This window comes from Gavia stellata, chromosome 5 (assembly GCF_030936135.1).
Source record: "Gavia stellata isolate bGavSte3 chromosome 5, bGavSte3.hap2, whole genome shotgun sequence".
NCBI classification, from domain to species: Eukaryota; Metazoa; Chordata; class Aves; order Gaviiformes; family Gaviidae; genus Gavia; species Gavia stellata.
Window position 1 is genome coordinate 3,060,649 of NC_082598.1, and position 21,122 is coordinate 3,081,770.

Genomic DNA, 21,122 nt, shown 5'->3' on the forward strand with positions numbered 1-21,122 from the left:
AAGAGTGGTTTAGTGGTTTGTGTGCTCCGTGTGTTGCTATAAAATTTCTTACTCTGATATAGTGTGTCATTGCAAGGATTCCTGTGGAGAAATTTAACTCGGAGAAACCCAGGTAGCCTTTCAAAAACAGGTATTGTGAGGTTATTTTGGATATCAAGCAAGACTGCTGTTCAAATAGGGTAAAGTTTGAGTGATAACTTCTTGGATTTAATGTATAACTGATGCTTGCGTGAAACATGTTACTAATGAATCTCTCAACAAAAGTAAAAGCAAATCCTATTTCACGTGTTTAAGAACTTATCCAGACCCAGAGGTTAGTGGGTCTATAGAAAAGCCACGTTGCTTCTGGTTTAACTGTTGAACAGATTTCAAATAGGGATGCTTCATTTCCTGTGTATTCCTCAGAATAGTGCCCCTTCTTTCAAAGAGCAAAATGGGATGGTCTGGGAAGTTAAACAGTTCAACTGTTTAAAACAAATGTTATCCTTCAGAGGAATGATTACAAGATTTGGAGTCTTGTCAACAAAAGCCTCTTCTCCAAAATGTACAACCATCATCTCTCAAGTATTCTTTGGGTTCAAAGAACTGATTAATTTTCTTTTAAGTGCCTGTAGCCACCATTGTTGGACTGTCCCAGGTTATGTTGGAGAGCTGAAGCTCTTGCAGGTGCTGTGTTATGAAAAGGCATTCTCAAATTCAAACCTTTCATTAGGAAGTTGGGTCCCAAAGGAGATCCGTTGGAGAGAAGGATGACTCGTTTCAGTGCCTGTAGCATGTGTACAGGGAGGAGGAGGAGATGTCTCCTTACGCGTTGACCCGTAGGAAATACTTTTCCCTAGAGAGATTAACTGCTAGAGAGGAGGGGTCTTTCTGGAGCTCAGCAAAGTGCATTTACCAGTCCAAAATGATATCCAGCTTGGAGCAACTTTGTTGCTGAAACAACCCTGTGCCACGCTGCGGGTGAGCTGGCTTGCTGGTCACAGCTTCATTCCTCACTTGCAAATTCTGGTTTCTGAAAGCTTGTGCCTGGAGCTGCTCTGTGGAAGAAGATTTATTTGCAGTGGATGAGAACAAGAAGTGTTGTTGTCCTTTTGCATTGGGACAGGAAAAGGCTGGCTAGATGATTACCTCTGCTGGGCGCTTTTTCTTACTGCAGGGGATAATTTGTTTCTGAATTAACTTCCTTTCTTGCCCTGTTAAAAGAGGGTTTCTGTTTCTCTTGGGTCTCCATAGTTTGACCTTTCTTATGATTTATTTGAGAAATGTGTTATTACTCTGATAACATCTTGGGTGTGGGGCAGACCTGCGGCATGTGTGACTCGGTGTATCAGTGATTTTAGTGGAGCGTTGCCAGTTCTCACCATCCAAGTGCCACGTTCAACGCCGCTAGATACGCAGCATGGAAAGAGAGGAGAACAGTGAAGCAGGAACGCGTGCTATAACTTAAATGCCCTTTTTATGAGCTCAGTTATTGGAGGATCAAGATAAAATTGCTGAGAACACAACCTGGCATCTCATTAAATCATAGCCCAGCATTTCCTTGTGTGACTAATACTGGGTGAAAATAGATATTATTTTTTTTCAGCTTGTTGGCCAAACTAAAGGAGAATCAAATTTAGCTCAACCCAAACCAAAAGGGAACTTGGAGGCTTTGGCCAAACCAGACTTGATTTAGAGTCAGCTGAAAATGTCTTGCTAGTTCTCAGGTTTTTTTGGGGCTTTGGCTATTTACCCTTCAGACTTTTTTTTCTTAGTGGGAATTTACTTAAGTGCTACTTGAAAAATGTTGCTTCATTTTCAAAGTGGCTCTCTTCTTGGACTGAACTGTGCCGAGTTTTACCTGCAATCTTGCATAACTTGGGATTTCTCCATGTGAACCAAATAACTTCTTTTTGTCCTTTACAAATATTTGCATAAGTCTAGTTGGGATTGCAGTTTTGGTTTGCATTATATTTTTATTTGGATTCTGGAATTAAAACAAAAAAGTGGGAGCTGTAAGTGCTACACTATGGAATAGCTGGCTTTATGTCAGAGGAATAATGGCTTAAATTTGAAGAAAGTTGAGATGCTGAATGATGCATGGGCAGAAGTGACTTGGCCTTGCACTAAAATTACTGAGACACCATTTCCCCCCAAATAAACGGATATAACAGAGCAAGACCAGGCTTGGTGCAGATGAGGCTGCATTCTTCACAAAGGCATTGCTGCTTCCCTCCGTGCAGCAATGCTCAGGTGCATCAGGCTTTCTCTGTGGCACCTGTTTAAATCTGGTTTTACTGTGGTTTACCCTCGCTAAACCAATTCAGCCTGATTTGTAAAGGTATTATTGGCTTAAGTTGTGTCTGTACATTGACCTAAACAAGGCTGGAAAGTCTTTGCTCAGTTTTACTGGTGTAAGTGATACTGGGATTCAGATGCACGTGTCAGTGCCAATAGAGCTCTTTATAGAAGAGTTGGAAAAAAATGGTTTATAGGCGTGAGAAGTCTCAAACTCCAGCTCTGTGAATAAAACTGTTCCGGATAAAAATGGGTAATGCTGACAGCGGGTTTCTCAGTGTCTTGAGAATGTGCTCAGTGTTGCTAGATCTTTCATTACTGCCTAAGCACTGTGCGATCCTCTTGTTGCGCACTCTACCAGTCCCTCAAGGTAGGGAAACAGTGGACTCCTAATTTAGAGAAAAACAAGGTTTTGGCATGGCTGCCAGGAAAATTCGCTTATATGTGAAATTGATCCAGTAACAAAGAGCAGCCTTTTAGAGTCAAGTTTTTTCCCCTCTGTACCCGAAAAGCTCTTGAGCTGAAGTGATGTTGTAGCCCTGTGGACTGGTGCTGTTGGCAGCACTGTCATCTCTGGAAAGCACAGCCTCAGAGACAAGTTACTGGAGCTGAAACATAACCCTGTCGTTTCAGGGAGAAAACTAGCTATGGAAGAACACGTGGCTTGCTTAATTATTGCACTATATAATAGATTTTTTCCAAATAACTCGCTATATTGCTATGTGACTTCACATATTGTAGCTAAGGGAGCAGGGCTCCTGCATGTTGGCTTCCCTGCCTCAGGTAGGAGCAAGCTGAAATGATGGGGTTTTTTGCAAGGCTTCAGTTCTTGGATTTACTCAAATGGGGTGGGAGCAGGCAAGCAGGTACTGCTGAGCAGCGCTGGTGAGAGGTGGCTGGTACTTGTACCTTCACAACACATAAACTTACGTTCACGTGCATGCCTTGGTATCTTGCCCCACTGCAGGCTCCGAGGCATGTGCTGGTGTGATCAGCCCTTGCCCTGTAGTAACTTTTTTCTGGCTATGCTTTGTAGTTTCTTGCTAGGTCAGGTACTGCCTGAGACACGTGGAAGGAAAGGGATGATGTCTGGAAAGCGTTAGTACAGCTCTGTGAGCAATAGGTATCCCATACCTGCTTCCGGCCATCTCTGGAGTAGAAATGATGTTGAAAATGCCCAGAAAGCCTTCCTTTTTTCAAAACAAATTAATCGGTGAGCTCAACATCTGAGGTATGAAAATACTGAGAACGGAGCACAAAAATAAGAGTCATTTTTGCTGATGGTGCATTAACTATTCCCTGTTGTTGACCAGTTCAGGTGGGTGAAAGTGAGAGAACCGAAGGTGTCGGACTACTTGAAGGTTCTCCTGTTAGCATAAAGCCTGGAGTTCATGTCGCTTCCCCATTGGCTTGTTGAACAGTAACACATGGAGGCTTGTATGCCGTCCAGCACAGCAGGATTGCTACCCAGGGCTTTGATTTGCTTGTGAAAACCAGCGTTGTCTGTGCTTATTTGACCCCTTGGGAGGGAAGGACACAGATTGTTGCAGATCCAAAATACGGGTTTAGCTGAGAAGATAGCTCGTACTCTATTTTCAATTACTTTAGAAGAGAGTTATTCCTAACGTTAGGGACCTGCCTTGATCTTTCTCCCTTCCAAAGCTGATTTGAGTAGAAAAAGGATAAGGGGCTATGGTGGAGGGGAGTTAGGAAATAAATTTAATACTGTCATCTTACTCATGACCTACATTGTTCTAATTAAGCTGTTTGGTTACCCTCAGACAAGTGCCTTTGTCAGATTAATTTGTGTAAGTAGGCTGCTTCCAATCTGTGATCAGGAAGTCAAACTCACTAAGAAAAGACTTGGTGGTGTGATTTTTGTATGCAAGTTAAGAACTTTATAGAAAATACAGTGTGCTCCTGCCTAGTACATCTCCAGCCGAAGATCTTCAGGAGCCATTACTGGAACAATGTTCAGGGTGCGTGAGTGTGAAAATACACGTTAAAAGGAAAGAAATGGGCTAGGATTATGGAAGAGAAGTTAGAGGAGAGCTGATTTAAGGACTGTGATCGGCACTGGCTAGATGAATAAAAGGGAGCAAGCAGTCTAAGTGACTTTGAACCAGAAAAAAAATAAAAATCACTCTGAGGTAGGAAAACACAATTCCGTACTTCTTTGAGTGTCAGTAGGCAAAAACTGTATCTCATCCGTGCTTTTCAGAAGAGTTGAAGTAGTAGGTGGCTTTAATGGGCACCGGAGATCTGGAGTCCAGGCTGGTGGTAACCTCTTTCTGCAAGTGCACCAAGCTGCTTTGCTGCTTTGTCAGAATTTCTCAGCAGGAAAACCAATGGCTGCTCAGATCACAGCTCTGTTTAAATATCCTAGGGTGGAGACAGACCTGGTCTTTCATGGCTTCCACAGGTGATCTCTGTGTTTATTTCAGACAATTTGTTGCTAGTCTTTGTTATGGGAGTTGAACAGCCATCACATGCCCAGCAGGGCTGGCTGGATTGCAGCCAAGGATTTCCCTCTGAGCAGTAATCCTGCCTGCTACAGCCTCTGTAGATCTTGAGCAAGGAGGTCAGCTTGGTTTCTGTAACAACCCTGTACCAGAAAGGGGAAAAACAACAGCTGAGAGCAAATAGGAAAGCCATTCAAACAGAGAGAGATCTGTCCAAGGCAAAAGAAGTGGAAATATGTTGGTTTGGCATCTTGCCTTAATGGTTCCAAAAGCACTTTAGGAGATCAGGTGAAATGAAGTGTAAACTACTTTCCAATAATGTAGGTGTTGGGGTTTTTCAAAGAGCGCTTCTTTGTAGAAGCTTCTGTAGCACTGCAAGCACTAGGTATGTTGCGCTCGCTCTCTTTTGATTTCTTGGCTATTAAAAAGCAGATGGGGGAAGAGGAGAAAATACACCTAGAAATCTTGAAAGCTATTTCCCATAAAAACATGGATGTCGAATTCTACAAAAGAGCTAGCAGAATTGGGCGAACAGTAATTTAAAGTCAAGGTTTAAGACTTCAGAAGTGACCCTTTTACAACTGACATCTTGTGTTTCTCAGTTGAAATGTGTTTTTGTAAGCCTTGCGCACCAGGAGAGAGCATGCCATGTGTTATAGTGCCATGTATAACGATGCCATCTTCCTTGACAGTTGCACTATAAAGTCCCTTCAGCGACGTCATGTTTGCATCAGCCGCCTGGAGAGGCCTCAGAATTGGGGTGAAAATTCCTGCGAAGTGAGATTTGTGATATTAGTCCTGGCTCCTCCTAAAATGGTGAGTATTGCTCTCTTGTTTGCGCTGGTGCTTTTCCTTGGTCTCCTTCTAGGGTTAATGACAATGTATTATTTTTAAAACACAAGGGGATGTGAAAAGGCCTGAGATATTCCCAGCAGTTGTCAAAATGGTTATACTGTGTCTGTGAGGGGTAGATTAGTCATCTGTGTCCTAGGCTCATACTGGAGAACAGCCTCTAGCCTGACTGGAAGGAGAGCACTGCAGATTAAGTACGTCTGTAGTCCCCATACACTTTTTGCTAGAGCTACAGCCGCGATGCATGTAATACTCCACAGATTCCCTCCCTCCAGCTTTACCAGTTTAGCTGCTATTTCTGGAGGTAAGGAATGCTGTTCCTGGTTAAAGCTGTGCTCGTGAAGGGCTCTTGCCATATGCAGCTGATGCCCCACTGCAAAGGTCTGGGTTGCTTCCCAGCAAACTCTTGATGGAAGTGACAGTTACAGTGCAGATGCGGTTGCAGCAGCTGTAGACGGACTGATGTAACCAAGAAGACGACGTAGTTTTGTGAGCTCTATTGCAGTATGGGCGAGACTATTTAGGAGCTGGGGTGCTTGTAAGGTAAGACTGTGCTGAGGTCCTTTGGGATGTGTTTTCACAGCTTTCGGCACTCGAAACAGCAAGGTTAAAGCTTGCTTAAGTGTACTTGTTCTTTGGTGTAGACAAGGCCAACAAACGACATTGTAGTAACTTTACTGCAATATCACGGAGGAGCATCAAGGTCAATTGGGGATCACAGTCCCGTCTCTCTAGAAAGCACTGGCTTGATCAAGATGATGTGTTCTAGCTCATGGTTGAATGGTTCAAAGCTCAAGACCTTTTCACACTTAAGCTGGCTGTTTACACCTTGGGGCTACTAGATCTGTGCTTCTGGGAGGTGCTGAAGAGGTTGGGGACCTTGTCTGGAACAGGACATATCCTGATTCAGTTTCCTGCTCTTTAATGCTATCTGTGTGACCTTGGGACCTTCTAGTCTGGTTTGTCTGTCTCCTCCCCCCTCCACCACCACCCTTGTTTAAATGGAAATACTGGTGTTTCCTTATTTCCCAGGATTTCTGGCAGATCTTTCCCAGCTGAGCAGTTCAATGCTTTTGGCATAGATCTCAAACCCAACAGGCTGAAAACATATTGATGTTCCTTATGAAAAGCAGCAGGCAAACAACTGAACCCTTGCGCAATTGCATTGATCTCTCTTTCATTGTATGGCAGTTTGCTTATCTCTGGCCAGCTACGTGCAAAGCACCCAGCAAACAGCTCTGCATCCGCTTATATCCTGAAAGTTTGCAATTCCAATGGACAGCATCAAATTAAGGAAAGGGAGTGGAGGCCAAGCAAAGCTGCAGTTGCCAATATGCTTTTTATTTTAAATTAGTTTATCTAGCCAGCTCTAAGTACGCATTTCTGGTACAGCAGTTAAAATAATTAACCTGCTGACAGTAATAGATTAAATGAGCCTTGCTTGGGGAGAAAAAAAAAAAGCCCAGAAAATGGGCATCTGTTGTGCTGAGGACTCCAGATCCTCGGCCTCCTCTAATATGGAGGATGGAAAAAATTTGAGTTCTCTTGCAAATCTCTGCGCTCTTCCTCTAAACCGTTCATCCCTCTCTCTGGGAAAGCAAAGAAAGGGAGCAGCATTGGGCAGCTTGAAGTAACCCCTTGCAGCATCCAGCACGAGGATTGCTGCTGCTTAGAGGTGAAAGGAGAAGCTTCCCTTGTGATGGCAAATCCAGGCTGGTTCAGTGTGAGGGGACCGAGCTAATGAACGCTAAAAGCAACTCCCAGAGCAGATTATCTTCACTTAAATCCAAACCCTTCCCTAGAAACTTAAATTGAACATGTCCTAGCAAGCATGTCTGAAGGGACATTCCCAGGGATGGAGGAGAAGTGGAGGCAAGGGCAGTGTGAGTGATGGAGCAAGTGTAGCGTTAGTGATGACTTTGGAACTAGTGCAGTGCCACCCACTTGTCCATGCCTCTGTGTCAAGCAACACTGAATTATTTGGTTGTGTTCATGAAGAAATTGTTCATCTGCTTTGTTATGAATCATGAAAACTAATTCAGATCAATCACATATGCTTGCTACTATTTTTCATAGCAATGTGAGGAGCTTGGAGGCTGTCCAAAGGAGGGTGGTTGTTTGGGTGTCTCTAGCAGTTGCTGCATGATGAGTGTTGAGTGTAGTTAAGGCGGGTGGGATAAAACTTTGCATCAGAAGGAGCTCTTAATGAGCTAGGGTTCTACATAACTTTGCCTTGGCAGGTATCTTATCTGTCCTGACCAAAGTGGTGCAAGCAGTTGAGCAGGTCAGGGTTTGTAGAGCTTGGATTTGGTGGGTTTGTGCAGGGATGGGGAGCTCAGTCTCCTTTATTGTTCCCTTTGTATCTAATTTCCAAGGTGCTTGGAGCAATAGGAAAGCGGGCTTGGATACTGTTGAAGCTGGACCCTCAAAGATCAGGCCTGTGGCTCACAGAAATGTTAAAGCCTGCAAATAGGCACTTGTTCCTTTTTCATGTTTGCAAGTCTCCTGTCCCTTCCAAGCTTTTAGTGAAGATACAGTGCTGCTTGTGTGCCTGCTCAGCTGCTTCTTTCATATGCTTTCCTCTGTGCCAGTAGTTACTTTAGCGGAGAGCTCTAAATCTCCACTTGTGCTGCCAGAATTGCCCCAGAGAGGCCAACTGAATTGAGTTTTAATGCCCAGAAAATAGGAAGCTGATGAAGCAGATGTACATAATAATCTCAGTCTTCCGGAAAAGACATCAGGATGCTTCTACCTGCAGGAACCTTGACTACAGCGTCTTTCCGCTCCAGTAGCAGTAATGCTGAGATGCTGTAGGACAGCAGAGATGCTTATTTGTTTGGTCTTAGTAGCCTTGAAGGGACTCCAGTGATAAAAATGCATGCTCAGCATGATTCAGCTTTGGATCAAGTGGATCAAGTCCTGGGATGTTGATAAAGTAAGACCGATCAGTGCTTCTGGACAGGGCCTGTATGTTGATGCCTTCACAGGATCCTGCTGTGGTTGGTGTGTTTGTCTGCAACAGATTCCACATGTACCTTTCTTCACTGGGTGTCTCTGGGGTCCTAGAAACCAAGGTAGCTTGCTCTTCAGATGGTACCCAATGGGGCAAATTGGTGGTTTTACCTTTCAGAAGTGAAAGAAAATAGTTTTACAAGGTTTTTTTCTATCTTTTTTTTCCACTCAGAAAAGTACCAAAACTGCCACAGAAGTGGGCAGGACCTTTGCCACGATGTTTTCGGACATAACCTTTCGGCAGAAACTCCTAGAAACCAAAACTGAAGAGGAGTTCAAGGAAGCCTTAGTTCACCAACGTCACTTGTTGACGGTGGTGAATCAGAGACCCTCAGCAATGAGCGATGGGCACAAGTTGCACGGTGCGAAGCCCCTCAAGGTAAGGCTGGCCACCATCTGCTATGCCCCTGCTTCAGTGGTGTCCAAATGAATCAATGCAAGGGGTTTGGGGTAAGGAGATGAAGCACTTGTTCTGCTTGCATCCATTGGGCTTTCCTAGGAAGGTCTCAACACTGAGTTTTCTACAAATGGCTGCTGTGTGTATGCCCACCTTCCTCAGCTCCTGCTGTAAATCTAAAAAAAGAAAAAACCAAACTACTTCAAAGAGGCAGGTGCTGAAGGGATGCAGAGCAGTAGGGGGTTGAAATGGTTACAGGACTTTGATTCCAGGTGCTTAGTCAAGGGTGGGATTAATGGATCACTGTGCGTTGTCAGTCCAAGGTACTTAATCCTTACAATCAGAAGTCTCTGAAGGAAGCTGCTGCTTGTCTTTCCCGCAGCCAAAAGACTTCTTGGCCATCCCTGCACGGTAATTTCACTTAAAAGTTGCCTGTCAGTATTTGGCCTGACTTCTCACTGTTTGATCTGTAGCTCTGTAAAACATTACTTGCTTTGTACTTTAAAGTTTGAGGGAAATGCTGTAACTCAGCTTTCTTTTGTGGAATTTCCTGTGTATTGGTCATCGCTTTGCTTTTCCGTTCAGAAATTCATTCTTTAACCAGACAGCATACCTGAAAAACAAACTGTGCCATCTCTAGCTTACTGCTTCTGTCCCTGAATTACAAGTAACCTTAAATCTTTGGGTTGCCTACAGTGCAGAAGCTGGTTAACTTATCGCTTTTTTTTCCTGGGATAGACTTAAGGGGTTTTGATCTGCACATCTGGAAATGAGCAAAGCTCATGTTTTTGCTGCAGAATCCCCTTGCTTATAGGTAGCGCTTTGAACTCTGCTAGACCCCATACCTGCTCTTAAGTTTGCAGAACAAGTCCCGAAACCCTCTTCAAACCTAGGTCATTCAGAATGGTGATATTTGGAGTAGTTGCAGTAATGTGATTTAGGTAAAGTACATTTAACCCTTTGCACTTGGTCTTTCAAAGCAAGTTTTTGGTAGAGCATTTGAAGCATCTGGCTGTCTTCTGCTAAAACTAGCCCTTTTTAAATGTCTGTAGAGGATTTTCTGCTCTGTGGTTTGGTGAGCAGGAGGGCTGGATGCAACACTGAGCTTGTAGATGTTGGCCCTGAGAAGTGGTGGTTCCTACCCGCCTCCTTGGGCAAGCAGACTTGATGGCTCTGAGCCAGCGCTGTAGATAGTGACGCTTGTTTCTTTAGCACTTGCTCTTGGCATTGACCGTTCTTGGTCTGGGTTTGGTAAATCATTGGTTTTAAAATGTTTTATCCTTCAGCCTGCGTAGTAGTAACTCTGCTTTCTCATGTCTCTTGGAAGAAGCTGTCCCCCATTCCACCTTGCCAGCACAGACCTTAAGAGCTGGGGTGGAGATTTCTTTTCCTGGCAAGCAAAGATTTGTCTGGAGAAGTGAGGGTGATTTGAGAACATATCCTGCATTCCTCAGTTCCTGAGAGCCATCTCCAGCAGCATCTCCTCCCCCTCTATCTGCCCTGTGTAATAGCCTTCTAGAAAGGAAGCGTTTAATACGAGTGTGAACTTGAATGAGACATGGGGTGTAGTTTCAACCTGTGAACCACCCCCAGTAAAATAAACACCCTAATCTGGAGCCATTGTACTATTACAAGTGAGCCCTCAGGAGGGGCCAGGAGGGTAAAGTCTCTTGGTAGCATAAAAATCTGCCTCCTGTCTCCCTTCTTCCCTTGGTCCTGCAGTGATGGGAGAGAAATGGGCCTCAAATGCTCTGTGTGTGAGTGGGATTTTTGCAAGTGCTCGTTTTTACCTCTGCTAAAATACTGAAGGGGATGTGACAGTTGCATGGCATGTTGTGCCTACAGCACAGTCAGTTTGCTTTGGCTCATCTTGGAGGATTATTTAGGCAAGGCTACATACTCAGTCATAATTAAGTCAGCCTGAAATCCTCTTGTTTACTGAGGCGTCTAATTGTGATTTTGTTCGTGGAGGAGCCCCTGACAGGTGTGATGCTTTCTAGCTGTGATTTTTGTGTCCCGTTTGATACCTGTGGGAATTTGCCGAGAGGGCTGGGCTATGCTTGCTTGGTATCGGTAGGAGGGAGGATAGTGTGTGTGTCCCTGGGCTGTGTAAAATAGTCGTGCAGCCCCCAGTACTTTAGGGGAGGACTGAGAAAGGGTCGGTGGTGTTGGAGCAGATATTTTCCGTTTGGCTTTAACGGCTGTTAAGTGCTGGCTTAGACTCTTCCTCTACCCCAAACAATAGTTGCTTATGGCAAGAGACTTGAAGTTCATGAATTTTCCACTTTCTATCTAGGGGGTTTTTTGTGTGCGTGCTCCTTTTGCTGCGTGCTCCTTTCCTCCCTTGTGTATTAGGAGCAGCATGGGCAAAGCACTGGAAGGACTTGCAGAAGAGGAGAATAAGTAGACTGAAGGAGGATTTGGTGCTGGGTATCTGAGCTGCGGTTCCCAAAGGCTGCTAAGCCTTGAGCTTTGGTGTTGATGGGGGATGCAGCTCTGGCCTCCTGGATAAGGCCACCTAGTATCAGGGTGTTAAATCAAAAAGATGAAAGGGCCATGAGAAAGGTGCCACCACGACCTGGAATGGAAAGCCAATGGGTTAGCCAAATTTGACCCGCTTATGGAGAAGGAAGTAGGGAGTGGCAGTCCAAGAAATTTCCAGCACTGGAGTGTATGACGAAGCAGATCAAAAAGGGCAAGAATGAAGTGTCAGCACTGTCCTGCCCAAGATTTTTGGAAACCTCACAAGCTGCAAGCTCAGAAGATGGATGGTAGGAGGCAAAAGCCAGACTGAAACATGTCTGGCGTAGAGTTAGGCAATGAAGATGCATGGTGGATAGGTTGGGAGGATAAAAGTAAAACCAAAAAGGGCAGTAATTTCAGAGGTCAGTAAACTTGATCTTTTGTCTCCTCAGTGCCACCTGAGTATGAGGTTAGTAGAGCAGAGAGGAAAGTTAAGAGGAGGATTGGCCATACTGAAGAAATGGCTTTCCCCATATTTAGCCGCTGATGAGGTTTAGCTTGACACTTCCATGCCCCGCTCTAGGCTAAACTTGCACATGTGCATGAAATAAATGCATGAAGGAATCGAGGGTCTCAAACAGAACCCATCGGCTCCCCTTTCTCTCAAACTTGCCTCAATGTGCCTTGTGGGACAAGAAGTTAGGCAGTGCTTTTCTGTACGTTCACCGCTACCTACGAACAGGCAATGTGAGCGAGTGCCCCTTCCCTCCCCGCCCCACGCTCAGCCCCAGGCCGGTAGCAAGCAGGTGGCTTCGTCCCTGCAAGATGAGATACCCCGAGCATCATTTTCCACGTACTCGCTGCAGTGAGACAAGTAAACATATTAGTCATTAAAGCTATTGTGATTCTCTGGCTGACTCGTGCCTTCAGGAATGTCTTTCTGGGGGGGAAAAATTAAATTGCTTTTCAAGTGCATATGGCTTTGATGTCCAAATATGGTTTAAGCTCATAGTTTTTTCAGAAATGCTTAAAATGCAGGTGTTATGTTGGTGTCTGCTGTCTTTTCAACCTGATTGTTCAGGTTAGAGTTGAAACTGTCCTAAAGTAATACAGGTGTATTGGCAAAATGCAACAGAATTGACTTAAGTAGCTGAAATGTGAGATGTCATAGTCACTGATAAAGGAGCTGGTCCTCTGAGGCATCTCTTGCACCCCAAACCATAGTGTTGGCCATGCCCAGTTTATTCCTTCTAAAGGAGAAGTTTCCTTGTTGTGTTTTACTTATGGCTCTGATCTTCCAGGCACTGCAAAGCAGGTGAGTCCCGTGAGAAAAGCCAAAGTTGTGTGTAGTTTATTAAACGAGCACTGTAGTGTCAAGTTCTTTCTAAAGCAGTAGTTTTTATCAGTTTCCACATAAACCAGCCGAAGGAAGATGTCCATGCTGTTTTGAGATGACCTGTTGGTGTAAACTTGGGATCTGTGATTTTTCCCCCCTGCCCCTCCACTCCCTAGCAGAGGTTATAAGTCTTCTGCGTCTAGTTCTGCAATAAACATATGAAATGTTTTAGATGAGACAGCTGGGGTAATTAGCACTGTATAAAGGTGCATTTGATTTTTCAGAGTAGTACGTGTCCTCTGAGTTGAGAATAACAGGAAAAAATCTGACAGGTGCCTCATTTACAAGTGTTGCCTACTCTGACGCTTTCCATGTGCTTTCCATAAGGATGTAGTTGTGAGAATTGGGAGGCTGTAAGTCAATAGCAGCTGTCACATATTTCTGAAAAGCCTCTTATTGCCTGTCGTGAGCATCAGATCGTATAAACAATCATACTGCACCTTGCAGGCCCCCAAACCAGAAAAAAAAGGGAATGTGTTGGGTTTTTGGAACCCTTTCACAATGATCTTACTATCTTTTAATGGTCAGAAATTATGGCCTGGTTATGTGAAGTTATTCAAGCTTGTTCCCTTTTGGTGGAGTTGGGGGGGAAGACAGTCTCAGTTCCCTTAGTACATCTATTTGATGTCTCCCTTTCCCATGGCAATGCCAAGGGAGGGAGCACTTGCTGGGGATCCCCTTTCAGAGGCTTCATGTGGATTTGGGGAAAGAGGTTTTTTGTGGTGGCATCTAAAGAAGTCATCGTTGGCTGGAGGGATGGGGAAGGCATCTCTGACCTGATGTTTAACCCCAGGATACCCAAGGTCGAATCCTGCTGTTGGCCAGGGTGTTTTCAGCGGGTCACGCTGTGCATCAGCTCCCTCACCTGTAAAGCAGAGATGCAGATATGAATGGGAGGGAGGAAGGGGAAGGAAGGGAGGAAAACAGGGTGGTCTGGGGGATTTTCTCTTTTACAATGCTTTTGAGGATATAAATTGAGGTGTGAAGGGTTTATTTTTATTATCATTACAAAATCTGATTTGAATGCCCTATTCAAAATGACCAGTTTTGCTCCTATCAGTATTGAATAAGGAGGTTAATCTCTTTAACAATACATGAGCCTTTAAACTGACACAGCACTTCCTTCCTTTCTTTAGTTGCATGAGTTTCTCAATGTTGGCAAGGGGATTTCTGATGACATTGCACGAAGATTTCCAGTGTACGCTTTGGACTTCACTGACGGTATGTTGGCCAATGTTTATGAAAGCATTGGCCTGATCTTGAATTTTTGTGATGCGATGTCCTGTTTACAGTGTGCATTGAATGTGTTCTTTGATACGTGTAATAGCTCTCTTATTTCTTACTTAACAGACTATTTTGACAAAAGCCTGTGAACAGGCAGTGTGGTGTACTATAGATGAGAATCTTGCAGTGTTCCCTTAATGAAGATGCTAGCTGTATGTCGATGAGGTTTTTAATTTTTATTAAGCAATGAGGCGATTAAATGGATTGATTATTGTTGTGTGTAGACACAGATCAACTCACTTGCAACCTAATTAGTCAGCACTGGCCTAATAGGCCCTTTCTGCTGTCTTTGCAAGCCAGCATCAATAGCAATTATGGTGATGCTGTGGGAGTTGAGAACGCTTAAAAAAAACCTGAGCTGCAGTAACTTCAGCTCGGTGCTTTTAAAAACAGGATATAGCTTGTCTGCTGTAGCCAGATCACAGGAGCAGCAATACAGTGTTTATACTGAGCCTCAGGTTTCGGGCTTTATGTAGCTCCCACAATGGCCTTGTTGGTTTTAAGAGTCACTTTTTCCCTTTTCACTTGTAAACTTTCACTTTCAGAGATTCTTAAAGGCTGTGAAAAGTCTTCAGGGCAAACCGTGATTACAGAGCCTCAGCCTGACATCAAAACATATTCAGTTTCTTACAGCTTATTGGGGAGTTGGTTAATATATTCAAGTATCAAACCCAGCAAGTTTGCATAAAATAAAGATGAGTGTAGGCAGGGAGAATCTCGGGGCTCTGTCAGACAACTTCTTCTGTTCATTCCTCCTTGGCTCAAGCCACAATGTCCCAGCCTTCCCCACTGCCCCTCTGCTGAGGGCCATCTCCCTTGAGTTGGCATAAGAAAATAAGATGCACACCTGAGCCCTGTTTTGCAGACAAAGTATTCTAGTGCAAAGCCACCTTCCACAACCGCTTAAGCTTGAGAGCAAGCGTGGGCAGGGTCTGGATTAGTGTTCTCCACTACATTTCAGCAAGGATGGTCACCACCAGCGGAGAAACACAGCAATCGGCTGTTGGCTGTTCGGCTGAAGGAGATGCCGTGTGTCCGGGAGAGTTGCCAAGTAGTTGCTTCCCATAAAGATCAGCTTTCTTGACTTAAGAATGCTTCATCCACCACGATGTGTTCTGTAGTTAGTGGTATCCACTCTGCTAGGAAGAATAAAATGGGGTGAGATGCTGGCTTAGCACAGTGGTTGAGTGCTGGATGCTTTCTCCAGGTGCTTTGCAACTGTTGGGATGAAACTATTTTCAGGAGGCTCGGGGTGATAGGAGGGTAGGCTCTGTTTGAAGTCAAGCTATTGCTATATTCTCTGGGGATTTGATGGTATGTTGAGGAGGAAGGGGGACAAGAAATCATTTTCAGTGTAGCAGCAAGGAGTCTGATAAACAGGAAAAATATTTCTTGGCATGTGCATCATTGGCACCAGATCTGGCAGGGACTTTAAGCTCCTAATCTGGACACCTCTGGAGTGAGTTCAGGACACTTCATCTCTATGGCTGTTGCTTTGTAGGGCTGTCAAAGTCTGATTATAAAGGGATATTGAAGCACTTCAGAAGGGAAGTGGCTGCAGAAGCACCTTGTTGGGGACCCATGTGCATCTCAAGACAGAGCAGTGTCTGCTGTGACTGTTAGTGTCCTGAGCGCAGCAGGTTCACAGGCACAAAAGCACCGTACGATGGTCCTGCAGCCGTCTTTGGCTGTCAGCAGATTTGGAAATCCATTTCAAGGTCCATGTTCTGGCTCTGTGTGCATCCAAATTAACCTGTGCGTGCTGCCTCTCAGCCCTGGGGCTGTCAGCGATATCCAGGTCCGCAAGCTTGCCGTGAACTGATGTACGTAGCAAATCAGGCTTGGCCTAAACAAGGTGCTGGGAATGACTAGCTTTAGAGAATTGCTCCCTTGGTTGCATCTGTTCTGAGTGGTGAAGCACTGTCACAATGAGAATCCAGCATTACAAATATTCCAGAAAAATGGTGTTGGTATAAAATGCAAGTATATGTTAAAAAGCACCAGTGAATTGTTACAGTTTCTGGAGAGTGGAAGGTGCAGAAATGAGCCAAGTGAAACTCAAGACCTGCTGCAGCTCAAATTTGAAGTACTCACCTTAGGAGCAGTTGTGCTTTTTCAAATAGGATACGGGGAAAAGAGGATTTTTAAAACAAATATACATTAGTTTGTGCCATTTCTTCTCAGAAACCACAAATAAGGATGAATTCTTTAAGGAACTGCGTGGAATGCAAACCAGATGGAGCATAAAGCATCTGCCATAAACCACCAAGACTGAAGGTGATCAGGAATGTGAAATTCCTGGACCATCTCAAAGCAGCAGTGTATCGGAACATTGGGGATTTGAGCTATCCAAGTATCTGTGCTCCAGACAAACCACACGTGCATCATCAAAGAGCTCTGAGTTACAAAGATGCCTTTTTTTGAATGGTTGGAGTCTCTAAATCCTCAATCTGAGAAGCATCCTAGGGTTTTGGTTTAGACAGATAAACCAATTAAGGGCAGGGTGATAAATAATAAGGCTTTTGTAGGGCCAGCAAATGTTTTGTCAGTTGGACTTTTGTAGGATTGGTTGTCTTCACACGCTGCACAAAGCTGGCCATTAAATTATCCTTAACCATCATGATTTGGGAGAGGAAAGAAAGGAATCATCTTTCTCTGTTTTTTTCTTTTTTCCTCCAGATTAGGAATCTGTCAACTTTAGGTCTGCTTTGGATTGTAGAAGTCTAGTGCATTTTCCTGGACATGCAAGGATCAAGGAAGAGCTTTCTAAACTTTTGGTCCAGGACTTTAGAGAAATGGATGGCTTGTAATAGGTGTCCTCCAGCAGGAGGATCTGAAGATAAACAATTGGATTATGTTGGGCTAAAGAACACCTGTAATTTTCCTTTGAAGTTAGGATTAACACAATTTGGCATGTTGTTTCCTCTTAATGACTACAACCTTTGTTTATGGGATTCTGCTTTGTTAAAAAAAGTTTGTACAGAACTTCATACTGATCCTGTCAAATAGGCTTAACACACATGTCTGTCAATATTATTACTCTTTAAGGCTCAGTCGAACCATAGGAGCTTTCTGAAAATTTTCTTATTTTGAGGCTGGTTTGAATGAAGGGGGGAATTCTGCCTGGACTCAGCTATAAGTTTTCTGAAACCCCTTAAAGCTGCTACCCTTATTCTTCAGAGTGTATTTTCTGGTTCAACACGGAGGAATAAACACTACAAATGTAGTGCCTGGAGTGCCTGGGGGGAAATTTGAGGTGCCTGAGGGGGTTTTTTGTGAGCTTTGATGCTGTTTTCTGCTGTATCCCTTCACCTCTTGGGGAGGAAGGGTGAAGGGAAGAGAGGAGACCTGAGATTTATTCTGTTTCCCTCTGTTTTTCTTGACCTGTGTCCTCGGCACGTGGCCGTGGTGGGTGGATAGTTCAGATGGAGATGTGGATTCCTCCCTGTCCTTGGTCCTGCAGAGGGTCCCTAACCAGCTCTGAGAATAAGGCGAGCGCATCTGCTGGCAGCATCCTCGGGATCCGGTGGTGGTGTTGTGCAGGAGGGAGATCTTCAAAGCTCCCTGTAATGCAGGCATGCTTAGAAGGAAGGCTTGAAGGCACTGGAAAAATAGGAAAGGGGAGTTTTTTGTCTTGCTGGTTGCTTAAGATAGCATGGAGCTTAAACCTGCTAAAATGTTGACTGTGTATTGGCTGTGGCATTTGCCAAATCTTCATCGGCTCTCCCACCTGGTTGCCCTGGCCACCTTGTTTGGCAAGATTGCATTCTTGAGGGAGGAGGAAAAATAAAGGGATTGCAGATAGGCTTTTTCCCCTGCTCTTCAGTGCCTCTGCTGCCCTAGGTTAGATGGTGGGGTAGCTCCTGCATCACTCTGCAGCCCTTCATTCCTGAATATCACCTGGGTGTACGTGTTCAACAGCCGCTTGAAGACTGACTTGTTGGATGCTTTGTGGCATCATGACCTGGGTTGCTTTTGAAGTGTCTCTTTGTGTCAGTGGTGGATGGGAATACATTAAAGATGCATAAAAGCATCTCACTTTGTCTGTGGACTTTTCCTTCCAAGAAACTAGCACTTCATGGGAAATGGGCTGAAAGAAACAAGAGAACAAGGGAAAGTTCTGAGCTCTTGATTTGTTTCTTCATACTTCTCTAGTCTGAGCATATGCTTGGCTTCTCTGCTCCAAAATCAGTAAGAGTGGATTTTCTTTTCCAGTTAAATTCTTAGTCTCACTTGTACTGTGATTTACTCTTCACAGGACTTTGGGAAAGATTCATCTTCTGTTCACCTTCAGACAATTGGGCAGAGTCCAGCAGCTACTAACATAAATGAAAGCCCAGCTTGAGGGCATTAGCGAAGTTTGTAATGCTTTGAGGTTTTTATGGCTCAAAGCCTATGAACAGATATCCTTACTGTGTGTTTTTACCATTGAAAGGTTATTTTTATGTTTTTTTTAATCAGGGGTTTAATAGACATCCTTGCTGCTATGCTGCAGATCAGTATAATTAAACTTGTTTTGCATTGGGTATTTCAGAGAATTGGGAAGGAACATTAATAGTCAGACATTTCATAGAATGTCCATCTGTCTCAATTTTGATTCAGTAAGTCTACAATTAGTAGACTTGAGGAGTTCTAGTCCTGGTCTCTTGGTCATTAACTTATTGTTGCAGAATACCAAGCAAAGTGAAGCCAGCAGTGCTGCAGTTTCCTCTGAAACTCTAACCTTGTCTTTAGAAACCACAGCGTTTCAGAAATTCAAGCAAGTAAAATAGAACTGTCACGTTGATGAACATAATTGCTTCCCATTTCAATGTGTAGATGTACCTTAATTTCAAGGGATTGCTTCTGTAATAGTCAGCTACTCAAATTTCACAGCTGGACTGAGAGTTGATTTTCTGCTACAAATTTACATTGTGCAGTTGGAGTGACACATTTTTCATTGGCTTTATGAGCCTGCTGCAGATGAAATGCCATCATAATGCAGCCCACCTTCTTTTAAATGAAGTAATGTCAGTCCCTGGGTTGCAAATAGACCCTGAAAATGTTTAGCCAGATGCTGACATTAAAAAGGCAAAAGGTAAATTGTGGTTAATGCTGGATTTTAGTGCTTGTCTCAGGTGAATCTGTACAAGGAGGCATCATTTGCTCATGATTCTAACTGCAATTAAAGAGTGATTAATCATGTTTGTGAAAGAGTATGTTTAATCTGATGTGGTTATTGTCTCCATTATGAAGTGAATTTTTCTGCCCACCAGAAGGGATTCTTTGCTCCTTGGATCTCATCTGGCTGATTATGGACTAAAGTACTGCTCTGTACTGGAAGTCTTGGACGCAGCCATGATGTGGCATAAGGACCTCCGTGATCAGCAAGGACTCCTCCCGCTGCTTGCTTTGCAAGGATTGAAGCTGAAATTAAAAGCCACACATGAGCTTTTGTGATGCTCTTCAAGGCTTCTTCCTTCCTTCTGCCCTCTCATACTATGGTTTATCTACGTGAAAGTTGTTTTTAGAAAGCACCTCATCGCTTATGTAGCTTTCCCTGCTCGGCAAATGAGCCTTTTAATATTAGTTGCTTCTCTGATCCTGGTTGCCTGTCTCTTTATGTATGATTTCAAAACTTTCAGGCATTGTTGCCTCTGACCTTTCATGTTGGAAAGACTCCTTTGTCCAGAAAGCGGTATTCTAGAGTGGCGCAGAGTCCTCTGAGCAAGGATGTGACCATCTCTGCTTATAAAACTACCGCTCAGTCCACTTGGCCTTGCCCTGCCAAGCCTTTCCTTTTCTCTAAAGGTTTTGGGCACTTGGGAGTGTGAGGTAGGAGACTGCAGCTGTTGGACTTGAGATCACATGAGAAAGCTTCATCTGCAAGAAGTAGATTTCAGGCCCTTTGGTTGCCAAGAGTGGTCAGGAATGTGGTCTGTGGTTTCTGAATCCTCACAATAAATGGAAAGGAATCTGCCTTGCAACAGCTGGTCCTATGACTCCTGGAAGGTCAGGCTCATATTTGCATGCTTGAGATGTCTACTGTCAAGTTTCAGCCCCTGCCCTTTTTTTGAGCATGTTGAGCATCAGAAGTCCTATTTATGTCTGTTCCTCTCATGTCTGTGAACAGGAACCATCGCAAGGTGTCCTTTGTTCACACGGCTGCCTGTTCATTACACATCATCTTTGATTCTTGGTTTTTGCATGCTCCTTCTGTCCTTATCTCTGCACTGCAAATGGTGCAGAAAACAGATGTTAGATAAGATCCCAAAGTCATTAAGTGATTCTTTTTTTCATGCCAGTGACACAGTTAGTCTGTTGCGGCAATGTCCAGATTTTCTCAGTGTTGCACCAACAGCCTCTAATGCAAAGCCCTCCCTTCCCCGATTCAACTCATTGGCTTCTAGCTCCCTCAGCAAGGGACTGCTGCTAGCAAAGGTTTAGATGGGCGTTTGGGAGCTTAGGGGTCAATGCCTGCATGGGATTTTACTGCTCAGGAGGCTTCCAGAAAGGGGAGTTTGTCCAATTGTCTCGCAGAAGGAGCATCATCAAGGATGGTGACACAGGCAGGTTGGAGGCTGTTTCAAGATTTTTCTTTGAAAAGGTCCTCTCTGGTGTATCCTCTCTCAAGAAGCAGTTCTGTGGCAAAACTTATGTTCTCCTCGAGCAATATCAGCTGTTGTCATCTCTCATCCTTTCTCTTGTGTGATATGAGCCCACTGGGGATGGGCATCAGCCTGAAAACAGGAAAGGGAAGCTACTTCAGAGGCCCTTAAATTCGTATTATGACACTTTAATTCTTTCTGGCTGCTTTTGTTTTGGCCTGGTGTGTTTTTTCCGATGGAGACGAAGGGGTGAGTGGATGGAAAAGAAGCAAGCCATTCTTTCAGAAGGGCTTTTTTTTAAAGCAAAACTTTCAATGTACGCATTCCTGATGTCTTGTGCTATTTGTTTTTGTAAGTCTGCTAGTGCTAATTGGCTCAGCATAGCATATTAT

General features: G+C 44.1%; 1 protein-coding gene across 2 annotated transcripts in view; it reads left to right on the top strand.

The window, feature by feature from the left end:
- The window catches only part of SLC4A11 (solute carrier family 4 member 11), a 141,941-nt gene that overhangs the window by 95,382 nt on the left and 25,437 nt on the right, over nucleotides 1–21,122 (top strand). For both annotated transcript variants that reach the window (XM_059817689.1, XM_059817688.1), the window contains exons 7-9: nucleotides 5,432–5,555; nucleotides 8,776–8,982; nucleotides 13,996–14,080. In XM_059817689.1, the coding sequence (XP_059673672.1) occupies nucleotides 5,432–5,555; nucleotides 8,776–8,982; nucleotides 13,996–14,080 (416 nt within the window). The remainder of the gene's footprint in view (nucleotides 1–5,431; nucleotides 5,556–8,775; nucleotides 8,983–13,995; nucleotides 14,081–21,122) is intronic.